Source organism: Anthonomus grandis, chromosome 11 (genome assembly GCF_022605725.1).
Source record: "Anthonomus grandis grandis chromosome 11, icAntGran1.3, whole genome shotgun sequence".
Lineage (NCBI taxonomy): Eukaryota > Metazoa > Arthropoda > Insecta > Coleoptera > Curculionidae > Anthonomus > Anthonomus grandis.
In genome coordinates, this window is record NC_065556.1 from 19,645,317 (window position 1) to 19,659,481 (window position 14,165).

The following is a 14,165-nucleotide window of genomic DNA, read 5'->3' on the forward strand; positions in this document are numbered from 1 at the left end:
CAATAATTTTTCGTCAATCTATTTTAAAATTCATTAAGTATACAAATTGACAGGTTCTGCTTGTAACTAGAAAAACTTACATGGAAATCTCTTCTGCGGCTTATGTAGCTTTAGCAGCAGTTAACAGTTAGTCATTTTTAGGCATTAAAAAAACGGAAAAGAGATGAGAGCTATGAATCTGATGGGAGTACTCGAAAGCCAGTTGAAGATCCAATACAGTCTACAATTTATCAAGCTAGAAATTCATTAGACAGTGTTCAACAAACTATTTCAACTGCGGCATCTCTATGTTGTTGCGCTTTAAATTGTGGCCATCAAATTCTTCTTGGCTTTAATATTTGAAAAACTGAAAGGTGCCTTGTATTTGTACTGTGTCCTTTTTTAGTCGAAAAAATCTTTAAAAGGGATTATGGACTTACTAATCAAAAAACTTCTTCAACAATATAACATAAGCGATGATTGCAAGAGTTATGCAATCATTAAATGGCACACGGATGCACCTAACAAAGCTAAAAGCTTCATGGAAGGAACATATATTAACCAAACAGAGTGGTTCCGAAAAAATGGAAATCAAAAAATTTTATCTTCAGTTATACAAACTATAGGAAAGAAAAACGCTACTTATACTTCGATGTAAATATGAAATGAGATCATAAGTTTGTGTGGACAGTTTATCAGAGAAGTTGTTATTAAAGTTGCAAAAGCAATTGCATATAGTCTATTGGGAGACGCAATTCGAGACATGGAACAAGGTAAGACAGCCAACAAGGAACAACTATCAATAGACATTCGATTAAATGATCAAAAAAAAAGTTATCTAAGAAGAATTCATAGTCAAATTAAAAGCCATAGATACACACACAATTTTCTCTGCAATTGATGGTATTATAATAGAAGCAGAACTGGATTCTATGAAGTTCAAGGGACAAGAAAGGATATAATGGATGTTCGACCATATCCGGAAAAGATAACGTCATCAAGTCTTGTATTTTCATTATGTAAGTTCAATGTAGTTGTTAATGATTTAAATGAAGTTCCACAAGTTCGCAATACTGTAGCGATATTCAAAGACGTCATGAATTTTTATCGACATTGGAGGCAAAGGAGAAAATCGACAAAGGAGAAAATATGTCCCTAATTATCGATGAACTGGAAAACGATTGCTTTATAGCTTAATTTAGCAGTAAGTCAAACAACCTTTATCATCGTTGAAGAAAATGTAGACCTTGGATAATTTTTCACCATTTCAAGTTAAAATTGCTCGAATTTTGAAAAAGGTCACTTTTAATTCCTCATTTAGATTTATTTCTAGCTTCATTACTGGTATTTGAATATAATTATATATTTTTAATATATGGCGACTACTCTCCGTCCTATTTTGTTAATTTTGAACGTTTACAAGTTGTAATTGTTTTTCTTTTAATTGTTGAATACACAAGACCTGATGATGCCTAGTACAGGCGAAACTGCGACTTGTGACTTAAAGTTTGATTTATTATTATTTAAAAGTACGTTTGCGTAGGATATAGATTCAGTTTGGGAAACAAATGTGTAAATATTGCAGCAGAAAAAATTAATGTTCACACACCCTATAAAAGTCTTATACCCTATATGGAAATTAACGTCTAAATAAATGCTTTGAAGAGGTCATTTGCTGGGTATTGTTTTTTAAAGAGATTTTGTATTTGATATCAAATGACGGTAATTAAAGATAAATTTATTATTGTCGATTTTATCAACTAAATGATACTTTCATAATAGTCTCACATTTATACTCAAGAAATGCTTACATTTCTCATATCTATTTTATTTCATATTTAATTTAGATAAAAGTCAATTATAAAAAAATTTCCTCTTTTAGAATTTTTATCCTATAAACCGGAAGACAACTGAAAAAAATATCTACAAAGAAAATATCACTTTTTTCCTAAAATATAAATTAGTTTCTTATTGATTTTTTTAATTTGAATGCAGCATATATACAGCTTGAAAAAAAAAAGGTTTCCCAAAGAGAAGTTGCCAGCGTATTCTTCATTTCACTTACATTCAGCTAAAATGTTGAAACGGAAGATTCAAGACTTCAAATTTCATGAAATTGTGCGGTTTTGAAGGCTTCATTAGAAAAGGAGAATTTTAGTATCACCATTGAAAACTTAAAATCTTTAAACTTGTGCGAAATTTTCAGAGAAGCTAGAGTGACTTTTCCATCTATGAGGTTAACCCTACACATTACCCTCGCATTACCTTGTACAATAAGTTCAATCAAAAGAACATTTCGTACATTGAAAAGGGTAACGGCTGTGATTAACGATGGTCGAAAATTGTTTGAATGCTTTGCTGATTCATATCATAATTTTTTTTTACAAGATTATGCTTGAAAAATTTAGTGAAGAGAGTACTAAACAGATCTGATGAAGACTCCTGCCATTTGGCATTTGTATAATTATAACAATCATTGTGTGTCTGGTACATGTAGTACATATAATGTTGATTGAATAAAATCTGGCTTTAATATTTTTTTGATGGATTCAAAATGCATTCGGGTCTACCCCCTTGGGTCACGATGATCAGCATCATAATTTTAAATATTGGACAGAATATTGATTTCTGTTGGTTATACTATCTCGCACTAGGCACTCTGCAGCATTTTTAAGTCACCTTAAGTTTTACTTAAAATTTGAGCAAACTAAATCTTGGAAAAATGAAAAAATCAATGTTGAATGCTGTATGTCAATCTTATTTCAAACTCAACTTTTCAATGACATTAAATTCTTTTTATGGGCAAAAAACTGAATTTACTCAGGATAGCGAAATCACCACCAGATGCCACCGAACTTCTCACCGTATTCAAAAGATAAATGTCCTCGTTGGCGCATACCAAATTGGCCGAGTTTCTAATTTAATAAAATGTTTCCAATATGCGGTTTAAATATGCTTATAAACATGCTCAATGTACTGTGAAATTGATCGGTTTTGCCTGTTATAAGGGTCCGTTTAGCCTCGACTAGAAAAATCGATCCGAAGCAAATGTGCAGCCTATAAAAGCTTTAGATAATCCAAGTGTGGCCGGTCAATGATCTAGAAAACTGTTTTTTTTTATTATTTGGAAATATGAGTAGTTAAGTATGAGTGGGTTTTTTGTGTATAAAAATAAAGCAAAATCACGCATGTGTAGGTGAAAAGCTCGTGTAAATAAAATTTAATTAATAAAAAAAAAATAATGATTTTTTTTCGAGTGGCATTATAATGAGAGTAACAGCGAGATTAAAACTTAATCGGCGCTTTAGACGAGTCTTTTAAATTAAAATTTTGACAAGCGTTTAAATGGGAAAAATACAAATAAATTCCATTAGATTTAATCATAATCTTGTCTATGAGGATTAAATCTGGTAATGCTGAATGTTCATTAAGCGAGAAAACGGTATTTTTGGAAATTTAAAAGCCTAATTAATGTAGAGGGTGCAAAACATTAATACTGTGTTAGTTTAACTCCATAACCATTATAGTGATAAAAAAAAGTACATGTTAAGCCACTAAACTCAATAATTATCACTTGTAGAAATCGTTTTTTTTTTGTCTTAAGACCTAATATTTATTTTTTTGTTGATTTTAACCAAAGTTCGCCCATCACCACCTAGAGACACTAAAATTGTAAATAGTTTACCATTTAAAGTATTTTTCAAGCTAAAATCAAAATTAAGGATATTTTTACTATTTAAGACACTGCGTAGAGTGAAAATTCGTTGTTAGTAAGACAAAGAGGCATATTCCGAAGTTTCTAGCTTTGATTAATTACAGTTTATTTTTTTAATTAAATTAAATCTGCAGGCTATTTTAATTTAATTTTTTTCTAATTAAAATTTTTAATGCCATAAAGGCGAGAAAATCGTTAAAACTATCAAGGAAAATAAATCCCAAAAAAGATAAGACGCAGACCAATAAGCAGGAAAAGAGAAATTGTCAAACTTAAGAACAAGGATGATAATATCAAGTCGAACGGAGAGTATTTGTTACAAATTGCGGAATTTCCTCTAAATCTAAAGGAATATCTGCGGGAAAGGGTTCAAATTCAGGGTTGCAAGGATGTTTCGAAGATCTCTCTGGATAAAATTAATATTGTTTTGAAAAAGATAAAGAATAATAGAGTCTTAGTAAATGACGGTATCGTCACAGATGTGATAAATGTAGGAGAATTAGTACCAATGTCTATAATTCAAAAACTCTTTAAGCTAAGCCTGTGAAAGCAGAATACCCCAAAAGTGTGGAACAATAACTATAATTTGGTTAAGAAGGGAGATACACAAAAAGAAAGAAAGAGGAAGGTCTCACCCTTATGCACCCCCCTTGATTGCGTAATTTTCTTGTTGTCCTAAATATCGAGATTCTGTGTTGCTTGTAAATCAGAAATAAACTTGAAAGTCGTTCTGCCGACAATTGCATCTAGCCATCTGATTTGGCAGTTATTAATGGTACGATTTTTGAGAATGCTATTTAGTATTGTTTTAGAGAGTCTCGGCTAGCTACAATCTAGCCACAATTTGCTGATCGTATGTATCAATATCCACTCTATTCTTGTGTCTCTTTTTATTCAGGTCCTCAACAATGAGTTTTTCTAATAGAAGAATGTTTTATAACCATATAACCAACCTTTTTTTTATAACCATATAAAAAATAGTTTGGTGAGCATCGCTCTCAAACTAGTAAACTCTTGATAAGGCTTAGAGCATTTACATGCTTCGACTCCACAAGTTTGAACCAAGCTTTGAACCCCGAGGACAATACCTCTAAAGTTTTTTATTAACTATATACCAAATATATACTGAATAATTAAACAATTATTATCATGTTAGAAAACTTTAAAGGAAAATTCTTATTCTTAAGAGATTCCAAAATGGCAGGCTACCAAACATTATTAAAAGCTCCCTTAATATATAAAAGGATAGCAATGTTATATTTCTGATTATCATTCTTAGTGTACTCGTATTTTAATAAAGCTACAAAAGCTCTTTTGATATCTTTTTTCCGAACAAATTCAAATTAAGGATGATGCAAACGCCCATTATCTTCAACAGCATCTAAAATCCTATATAGTTTTCAAGTGCCTTTCCTAAGATTGGAAGAAGCATAATCGATCTCAACGACTTGAGATCGTCAGCCAGTTTATCCGGTTTCGGTATAGTTATTATAACATTGTTTTCAAATTCAAGGAAAGACTGAAAAATTTAAACAATCATTAAACAAGCGGGTTAGAAAGTCAGCAATCACGATAGTCATATTCTTAAACTATTCTCGGCTTACCATCTGGCCGATGAGCATTTCTTAAGATTAGCACTTTTTTTTCTTTTAATTCCAGTTCAATATTAAGAGATTCAATTGGATGATACACAGGAGCCTGGTCTCTAATCAAGGACTGCTCAAGAGAATCTAATTCCATATCTGGAATAAATTTCGAGACGATTTCATTCGAAGAGCTTTCAAGGTTCATAGACTTCGCACCGGCAATCATGCTTAAAAATATGATTTAATTTAAATTTACATGCAGCCAGCTTGTAAGGCAAGATCCAAGGATCTCTCCATAATTATCTTCAACGAATGCAACCAAAGATTGTTCTGTGGTTCTGCCAATGATGTTTCTATTGACTTTACCTTTTAAGCCTTCCAACTTCCTTTTAAGTATGCAAGTATCAGCAACTTCCTTAAGAAGGATCGTTAAAACCACTGCTCTTCTTTCAATATTACCAGTGTTACATTCCCAAAAGATCTTTCTCTCAATATAATGTAACTTCTTTCAATGTTAATACTATTTTTTAATGGTAAGGAAAACGACCTTATCGGTCATGCTTTTAGACATCCGTCCTTTAAAAAGGGAGATATAACGGACCTGGAAACATATAGGCCTATTAGTCACGGGAGCAAGCTGGTTTCTGATCGTAGTATAAGTACGAATTACGGTACAAACGACAGCTAGCAGTGCTTAAAAACCTTGATAGAAAAGACCCTTGGTGTTTGTGGTATAGTAGAACTAGTCGCCACCTTGAGAGTATTGCAAGATTATAAAATCGACTACCGGTATTGCAACGTAATTAAAAATATATATGAAAATGTCACAAAAACTGTAAATCTATACTCTACAACCAACAAGATAAAGATGGAAAGGGGAGTTAGACAAGACGACACCATGTCGCCAAAGCTGTTCATTACCGTCCTCGAGTATGCATTGAAAAGGCATGGCAACAAAAATAAATACTCATCGATGAACAGAGACTCAATCCACTACGCTTAGCGGATGACACTGTTAATTTGTCAGAAAATCTGGGGCAGCCTACAAGACATGCTTCAAGAACTTAACAATATTAAAGAAGAAATTAGACTGACAATAAATTTTGAAAAGATTAAAATCATGACTAACATGGTTCCCGGTGATATTTGGATTAAGAGATTAGAATAACCGAAGATAACCAAACCTGCTAACTAAACAAACGAATAAGCTTGTGATGGGTGACGTACGGAAAAATGAAGGACAAAACTTTAGTGAAGAAAACCGTAGAAAAACTAAGAGTAACACAAAGGCGAAAGGAGAGATCTATACTTTGCCTGATCCTGAGGAATGAGTGAGAGATGAACAGATGCAACGTTGACATACTGGAGCAGATGTTATTATACAATGAATCACTGCACGGAAATAGGCTGGGCATATTACTAGAATGGAGGATGGACGATGGACCAAAAAACTGTTGTAATGGAGACCTAGAGCAGACAAGCGTAGTCGAGGTACACCTCCCGCTCGATGGACTGATAATCTGAAAAATATAGCGACAACTTGAATTGAGGAACAGAGAGAACTAGCGATGTTTAATGGATGTAAAAGGGCTCATAACAATGATGCAGTATTTTGATTTTGATATAATGTTTCTGATGTTATCTGCTGTAACCTTTTGGTTTTTAAATTTAAAAAGTTAGAAATTGTGTGAAATGCAAGTTTTTCTTTTTAATTTTAGTTGTGATCTATACCATATTAATCAATTTTTCAAAATTATTAATTTTATGTAAAATAGTTAAAGAAGACTTACTTTTAATTGAGCATTAAATTATTACTTTGACTTTAATTCAAAAATTTAATTTTTGTAACTATATCAGAATGACTATGTGTATCTTTTAGAGTCCTGAGATCAAAACTCAAAGAAAATATATGATTCGATAGTCTGAAATAGTTTTTTTAATCTATATCCAATAAAAAAAATAAACAAGCTTAATGGACTATTGCTTCGCCTTATTAACAACGAATTATTATTAAATCATATAATTTTCTTTCCTGTTTAATTTCTTCTAAATACTTTAAAATGGCAAAAAATGGCCCCTTCCCCATCCCTCCTTCCTTTAAAAAAAATTCCCTTCACCATCCCCCCATTTGACCTTTCAAAGGCCCTTACCAGCACTCGTTCTCGATTTATTCCTCGGCTTGTTGGGGGACTGTATAGGTCCCCCGCCGCCTCCACCGCCTCCGCCTACCCCCAAACCGCCCTTGCTTTGGGGCGAATATCCCCCGTGAATACCGTGGCCATACGGCGAAGCCCCATACGAACTCTCAAAGTTACCATTAAACATGCCACCGGACGACGTCGTCCCGTCGAATTCACTACCTTCGCGTTGTTTGTTGTTCCCCGTGGTACTGTTACTGGAACCCACCAAACCGGCGGACGGTTTCACGTCCAGGGCGCAACTCTGCGCCCCCGGGTTCTCGTGCATAAATGCGCCCATCGCAGCCGCCACCGCGCTTTGGTATTCTGCGCCCGCGGACGGTACCACCTGTAAAATTTATAATTTTTGTTTTCACATTTTAATATTCTTTAAATAAGTTATATACAGTGTGTATCAGTCAAAGAAAATTATTTGCTTACATAAATTCAATACAACACGCTTAAAAACTAATAAGTAATATTCTTGGTATTGAACATATACTCGCCTGGCAAACATCTTGGCATTATCCTAATATTAAATAGAAATTTCTAATTAACGTTACATGACATCTAATGCGTGACAGAACTAATCTTAACCGTTATTCGTCTTTTTAAATCAGCTAAGTCGAGGGGTTTAGTTTTGTAGATAATATTTTTCACGCATCCCCATAAAAAAAAAGTCTAATGTTGTCAGATCAGGGGATCGGGCTGGCCATTCTATCGGTCTTCGTCTCCCTATCCACCGATTTGGAAATGTTCGGTTAAAGCACTGCCGTACATTGATAATATAATTGGTAATAGGACAGTATTCCAAGTTACTGAAACCATATGATTTTAGCTGGAACTTGTGGGTTTGCTGGATCAGGATATAAGTTTGTCAAAGTTGGCACGACAATATTTTAGAGCAGCGTTAAATATTTATCATAATTTAAATTTCTATCCATAAACAAGGAATCTATGATATGATCTCCAACAATTTCAAACATTGACCGTTTCAAGATTCTCTTATGCAATGAGGATTTTCTTATGATCAATAGCGGCAATTTTATCGATTAGCATGACCATGAAGTGTAAAGGTGCACACAGAAAAATCCTGATGGATTTTTTCACATTTTGTTGTGTAAAAAAAAATTTTTAATTTTAATACACAATTGTTAGATAATAACTCACAGTCCTGTATAAAAATTCTTAGGCATTTTGTATATGTTTTGATGTGTATATTTCATACAATTATTGCATATTAAATTAATACATCATAAGTGGATATTAATTATTAAGATAATGTGTATAAATATTCCACATTTTTTTTGTTCACATTCACAATTGTGTAGATTAAAAAAGATTCTTGCTAATAGCCCTTCACAATTATAGAATTTTAAAACATGTATTGTGTAGTTATAATACACAATTGTGTATAAAGGAGGACGCGCCCGACGCCCTTGCCTTTGCCGCTAGAACTTCGTTATTAGCGTCAATGTTGCCAGATTCAATATTAAACAGTTGTAAAGGTATGCATCAAAATTTGCAGTCGATTTAAAGTTGTTAATTAAAAATTATTTGAAAACATCTTGTCGGACTTGCATTGTCTTATTTATTTAATGTAACACGACGTTTCGGTTGGTAAGTATCTTCAACCGTTATCAAGTGTAAACTGACAGCAAACTACTATTCTATAGGCTTATATACTAGATGTGTGCAGCGATGTGGAAGGGTGGGGGGAGGGGGGAAAGTCATCCGTGAAAAGAGTTGGGGAGGGGGGGGGGGGCACGCGTCTCTCTAGATCCTACACTGTCCTGAGAGTAGAGGCTTCCAGATGTTGGGTATATCGACGCTTGGCTGGCTGAAGATCCTCTGATTCTGTGAAATGAAAGCTGCCTCTACGAACTTCCTCTTCCGCCAGTGCTGTTCCTTGTGCAGAATCTTGGCTTCTGACCAATGGATATTGTGTCCATTATGCCACGCGTGCTCTGCTATTCCGGATTTGGAAACCTTTTGAAATAAATTGATGAAGGGCGATTTAAAACAAAATAACAATCATTTTGATTTCCATGGGATATGAAAATCCGGTATATGTAAACATGCCAAAACCTTACTTATTGTAAACGAACCACCCTATAGTCAATTTTATAGTCACATTTTTAAATTCTTCATAAAATGTTAAAAATTTTCATGTATCATAATGTCATACTTGTTAACTATTTTTTTAATATAAGGTGTTGAAAACGGCACTTTTTATGACTTTGAAAGGGATCTAAAGCTAATTCTGTTATGAAGAAAAAACATATTTCAATTTTCCATTTCGTGTTTTTAATTTAAACTTTTTAAATGATTTCTAAGGTTTTTTTTTCTATTTTTAACAGAATTAGCTCTAAAGCCTCCTTAAGTTATGAAAAGTGCAATTTTCAACACCATGTGTTAAAAAAAAATTGATAGCAGTAAATGATTGTTGTTTGGTTAACAATTATCCGCCTGATATACTGTAGATGTTAAGTAACTACATACATATTATATGTACAGGGTCATTTTTTATATTTGCGAGCCCATATACAGGGGTTAATATTAGTGATATAACTTTGCAATGCGCTTTTGTTTTTTCTTTACAAATCTAGAAGATAATACGGAAAAAAGTATGCAACTTTTGTATAAAAAGTTTTTCTCTATCACTTACATTACCCCTGTTTATGACCCTGTACATAAATATATGTGTTTATTAGCCTTTAGGTTAAAATCCTGTTTTTACAACTAAGAATTTCCATTTTAAGTTCCTATTTGCGTTTCTAATGTGTATTTGTAATACTACTACTAAAGTTTTTTTATTTTGTTGTGCAGGTTATATGTACTTTTTTAAAAGGTATTTAAATAAAAAAATGTTTCTTTAAAACAATTGAATTTTTTTACCCTGCCTATACAACTAAAATTTTTATAAAACATAAATGTTAGAGTGCTTGGGAAAAATAGTCAATATGGAAAATAAGTCAAATTAGGAAAATACATATTCAATCTGTATTTTTCTAATATGACTTCTTTTCTTACCAAACGTTGGGCCTCACTAATTTCCCATTTTTTACAAGACTTATTTTATTTTAATCAAATTATGACCTATCCTGTTTTTCCCAGGCGCCCTAGAATTTATTATTACACAGATTTATGACGAAATTCTCTAAAATGTATTTTAAATTTTTAAACAATTTGTTTATTTTTTATACAAATATATTGATTATTTTTAAATTTTTATAAATATAAATACAAAACATTGTAATAAAAAACTCTAGTTCTTATGTTAATTTGATATACAAACCTAAAATAAGTAACCTACACTATATTTAAATTTATAAAACAATATATAGTATTAATATACACAATTTGTAATAAAATTTTATAGTTGAAATGAAAGAAAATAAAATATATTGTAAAAACAACCTACACTAACGTGTGTATTTAAAATGCACAAATTGTGTTTTTTCCTGTACATACCATGTTAAAAAAAACACTAAGAGTTTGCTTATTTACTGAACAATTATATTAAATAAATATAAAATATTGTCGAATTTAAGTACACAAATAGTGTACTATATATACAATAAAATAAATCAAATTGATACACAATTTGTTGATTATAAAACCACAGTTGTTTAAACACAATAGCATAGAGAAATTTTACACAAATTGATTCTGTACCATTTCCAGAATCAAATTTTATGTAAAATCTATACAATTGTTGAATTTTTATTCACCTATTTTCAAGAGTGTGCACTTATCAGAAAACATGCTCTTATTGGATTTTATTATTATCTAACTTTGCCATTATTTATTCAAAAAAATTCGTTCTTCTATCAAAATCGTCTTCCATGAGTTGGTATCAATTTATAGGTGTGCATTCTATTTTCTTTTAAAGTTCGAATAATCGGTGAATAGCCAATATTGAACATAGGCACTGCTTTTCAACCAGAAGTATATAAATGTGCCTCAAACTCGAACACATTTACCAATTTGATATAATCAATTATTGCATTCGCACCTGCATTTATAATATGCCTTACATGTCGAAGTTCGCGAAACTGTTTTTCTATTTTACTAATGGTATCTTGGGATATAAGAGGAAAATTGAGACTGATTTTAATAACCAGTCATCTGTGGAATTATTATTTTATGCGTTCTTATTAAATGAACGATTCTTCTAACAATTAGTTAACCAAATTCAAATTCAAATTACACTAATAATTATTGCTGGCAGGCAATAATTTTTAAGGCCAATCATCTTAAATTAAAGTGAAGTACAGACAACTTTATTTATTTATTTATTTCTATATATATTTATATATTTTTCTATTATCAAAACTGAAATAAGATACAAGTCATGAAGGTGTTGTAACGAATTTTTGCAATAATTCGCAAAACACTTAATATCTCCGAAACAGTTGAAAATTGGTATAGGCCATTGTACATGAAACATGTCTAGAATATTGTGAAAAATCCAAAAATTGAGTAATATACAGGGTATTGCACTTAAAATAAGAAAGTTGATATTGGCCAGGGCTACATGATATACCCTGTATCATTTTTTTGATTGACGTATCTGAGCGTTTTTTCGATTCCTATTTATTTATTATCAAATTTATTCCATTTGGCTGATACACACTGTATAGTTACCGTTACTTTTTACATAATTTATTTTCTTTTTTCGTTATTATGTATGCTTATTTATTAATATTAATTATTGAGGTATATAAGACCTTTTTGTGCATAACTCAAATGGATATGATTCTTAGAAAAAAATTAAATTTGATGCAAGGTTTCTGGCCACGCATAAGCCTATTTGGTATAATTTAAATAATACAAAATAATAATCTCATGCTAAAGTAAAACACATCAAATTAAAAAGATTCAAATCCAAGACATTTCTGATCATTTGTAACAGTAAAAAGGAATCAAGCGGAATAGCAAACAATATATTTTTGAATGGAAATAAATTAAATTATCTCAAGTATTTTACGATAATTAATTTAACAAATATTCTGGGATCACTGGAAAGTGGGGACTCGACACTTCTCCTGCTCAAAATATTAAAATGATTGAGTTTATGGAGCATAACAGCCTCTCTTTTATTTGTTTAATTTGTGTTTTAAGATCCAGAGTCTTTCCAGAAATATAGAAAAGCTCTAGTGTCTATCCTATTTATAAAAAAAAATTCTGATTGAGCATTGAGGATATCAAACTGGCACAAATGCCGAAAATCACAGCCTTTTCAAAACGTTCCAATGGTTTAACTAAGGAGAATTGCGCGTAGAGTAAAAAATTGCTGTGAATCCGGCATTTCAACATGGGTTTTGAAAGATACACTTGCAGTAGTTGGAAACCGAATATTAGATGTTATAATGACATCATTTTCTAAGAGGCGTTTTCCAGGAATGGAAGTCATTATTGGTGCCGAAGGTTCCAGATACTAAATTTTACTTTGATTATTAATTTTTGGATTCGAATTTTAGATTGATCAAAACTGTGCTAGTATACGAGAAATTATTGGAACTCATTGCCAAGTGGCAGCTGCAGAGAGTAACTTTGCTAAAGTTTTTGAAACTGTGGACTGTAATAGTATGTATGGTGTGATATCTCATATCATCAATATGGGTTTATTAAAAATTGCTCTTATGTTTCTAATTTGCTAGTATTCCACAGTATATTACATAGGCTATAAACAAACGAGCACAGATCGATTTAGTATATACGGACTTTTCGAAGGCGTTCGATCGCCTTGATCATATAATTGTACTTAATAAACTTGACTCATTTGACTTTGACAACTTTTATTTAGAAGTATTACGTTCTTACCTTTGTACACGAAAACAGTGGAGTTACATAGTCATAGGTCTACTTAAGCAGCTCAGAGGTAATACCACAGAGCTCAGTACTGAGACCTTTGTTCTTCGATATATTTATTAATGATATTGTTAAAAAAAATAAATACTGATTTTTTACAATATTGCGATGATTTCCAGACTTTGTTTAGGGTGAAAACAGTAGAATACCGTAAGAATAATATAAGGAATTTATAGATGTTGCGCGAATAGTGTATAAAGAAACACTTGGATATTAAAAAAAGCCAAGTAAACTAATGTTGCCAAACTTTAGAGATCGCAGTGTATTATTTAACAATAAATTGACATTTGTGGATCACATTTAGTCGGTGGTCACTAAAATCATCCAGAATATATGGTTTCCTAGTAAGGTGTGCTCATAATTTTAAAAATATCAACGTTATTAATAAAACACTTGACAGTAATCTGGTCTCCGATACATCAAACTTATTAAGATCATTTGGAAAATATCCCGAGAAAATGTTTGCATTTTAAGATGGAAGGCGTTTATTCAATGCAAGGTTATTCTCAAACTGAACGTTTAAATATATTTAAACTCTATTCCCTAGCAGCTAGAGGAACTAGTTCGTCTCAGATTATACTACAGAAAAATTTAAAGGCAAAATTGATTGTTCAGAAATATAACATCATTTGTTTTTTCTTATACCTAGAGGAACATCCCGTCAGAGCTGTACATTTTATCTTGCTAGTGCTAAAACTAATACCATGAAAAGTCTCAACTCTAAGAATGCGTGACACTTAAATATAGCGCACACCACTGTCCAAGTTTATAGACTTTAGCTCAGCTGGTTTTATTGGAAAATTAGGCAATATTTCAAAGTTACTTTATAGT

The 14,165-nt window shown here is 31.8% G+C and overlaps 1 protein-coding gene across 3 annotated transcripts in view; it reads right to left on the reverse strand.

Moving 5' to 3' along the window:
* LOC126742405 (GATA-binding factor C-like) overlaps positions 1-14,165 on the reverse strand; it is a 114,998-nt gene that overhangs the window by 69,723 nt on the left and 31,110 nt on the right. The window contains exon 4 of one of the 3 annotated variants that reach the window (XM_050449059.1): positions 7,596-7,806. In XM_050449059.1, the coding sequence (XP_050305016.1) occupies positions 7,596-7,806 (211 nt within the window). Of the gene's footprint in view, positions 1-7,430; positions 7,807-14,165 lie in introns of all 3 variants that reach the window. The other 2 variants (XM_050449060.1, XM_050449058.1) reach the window with 2 other exon arrangements.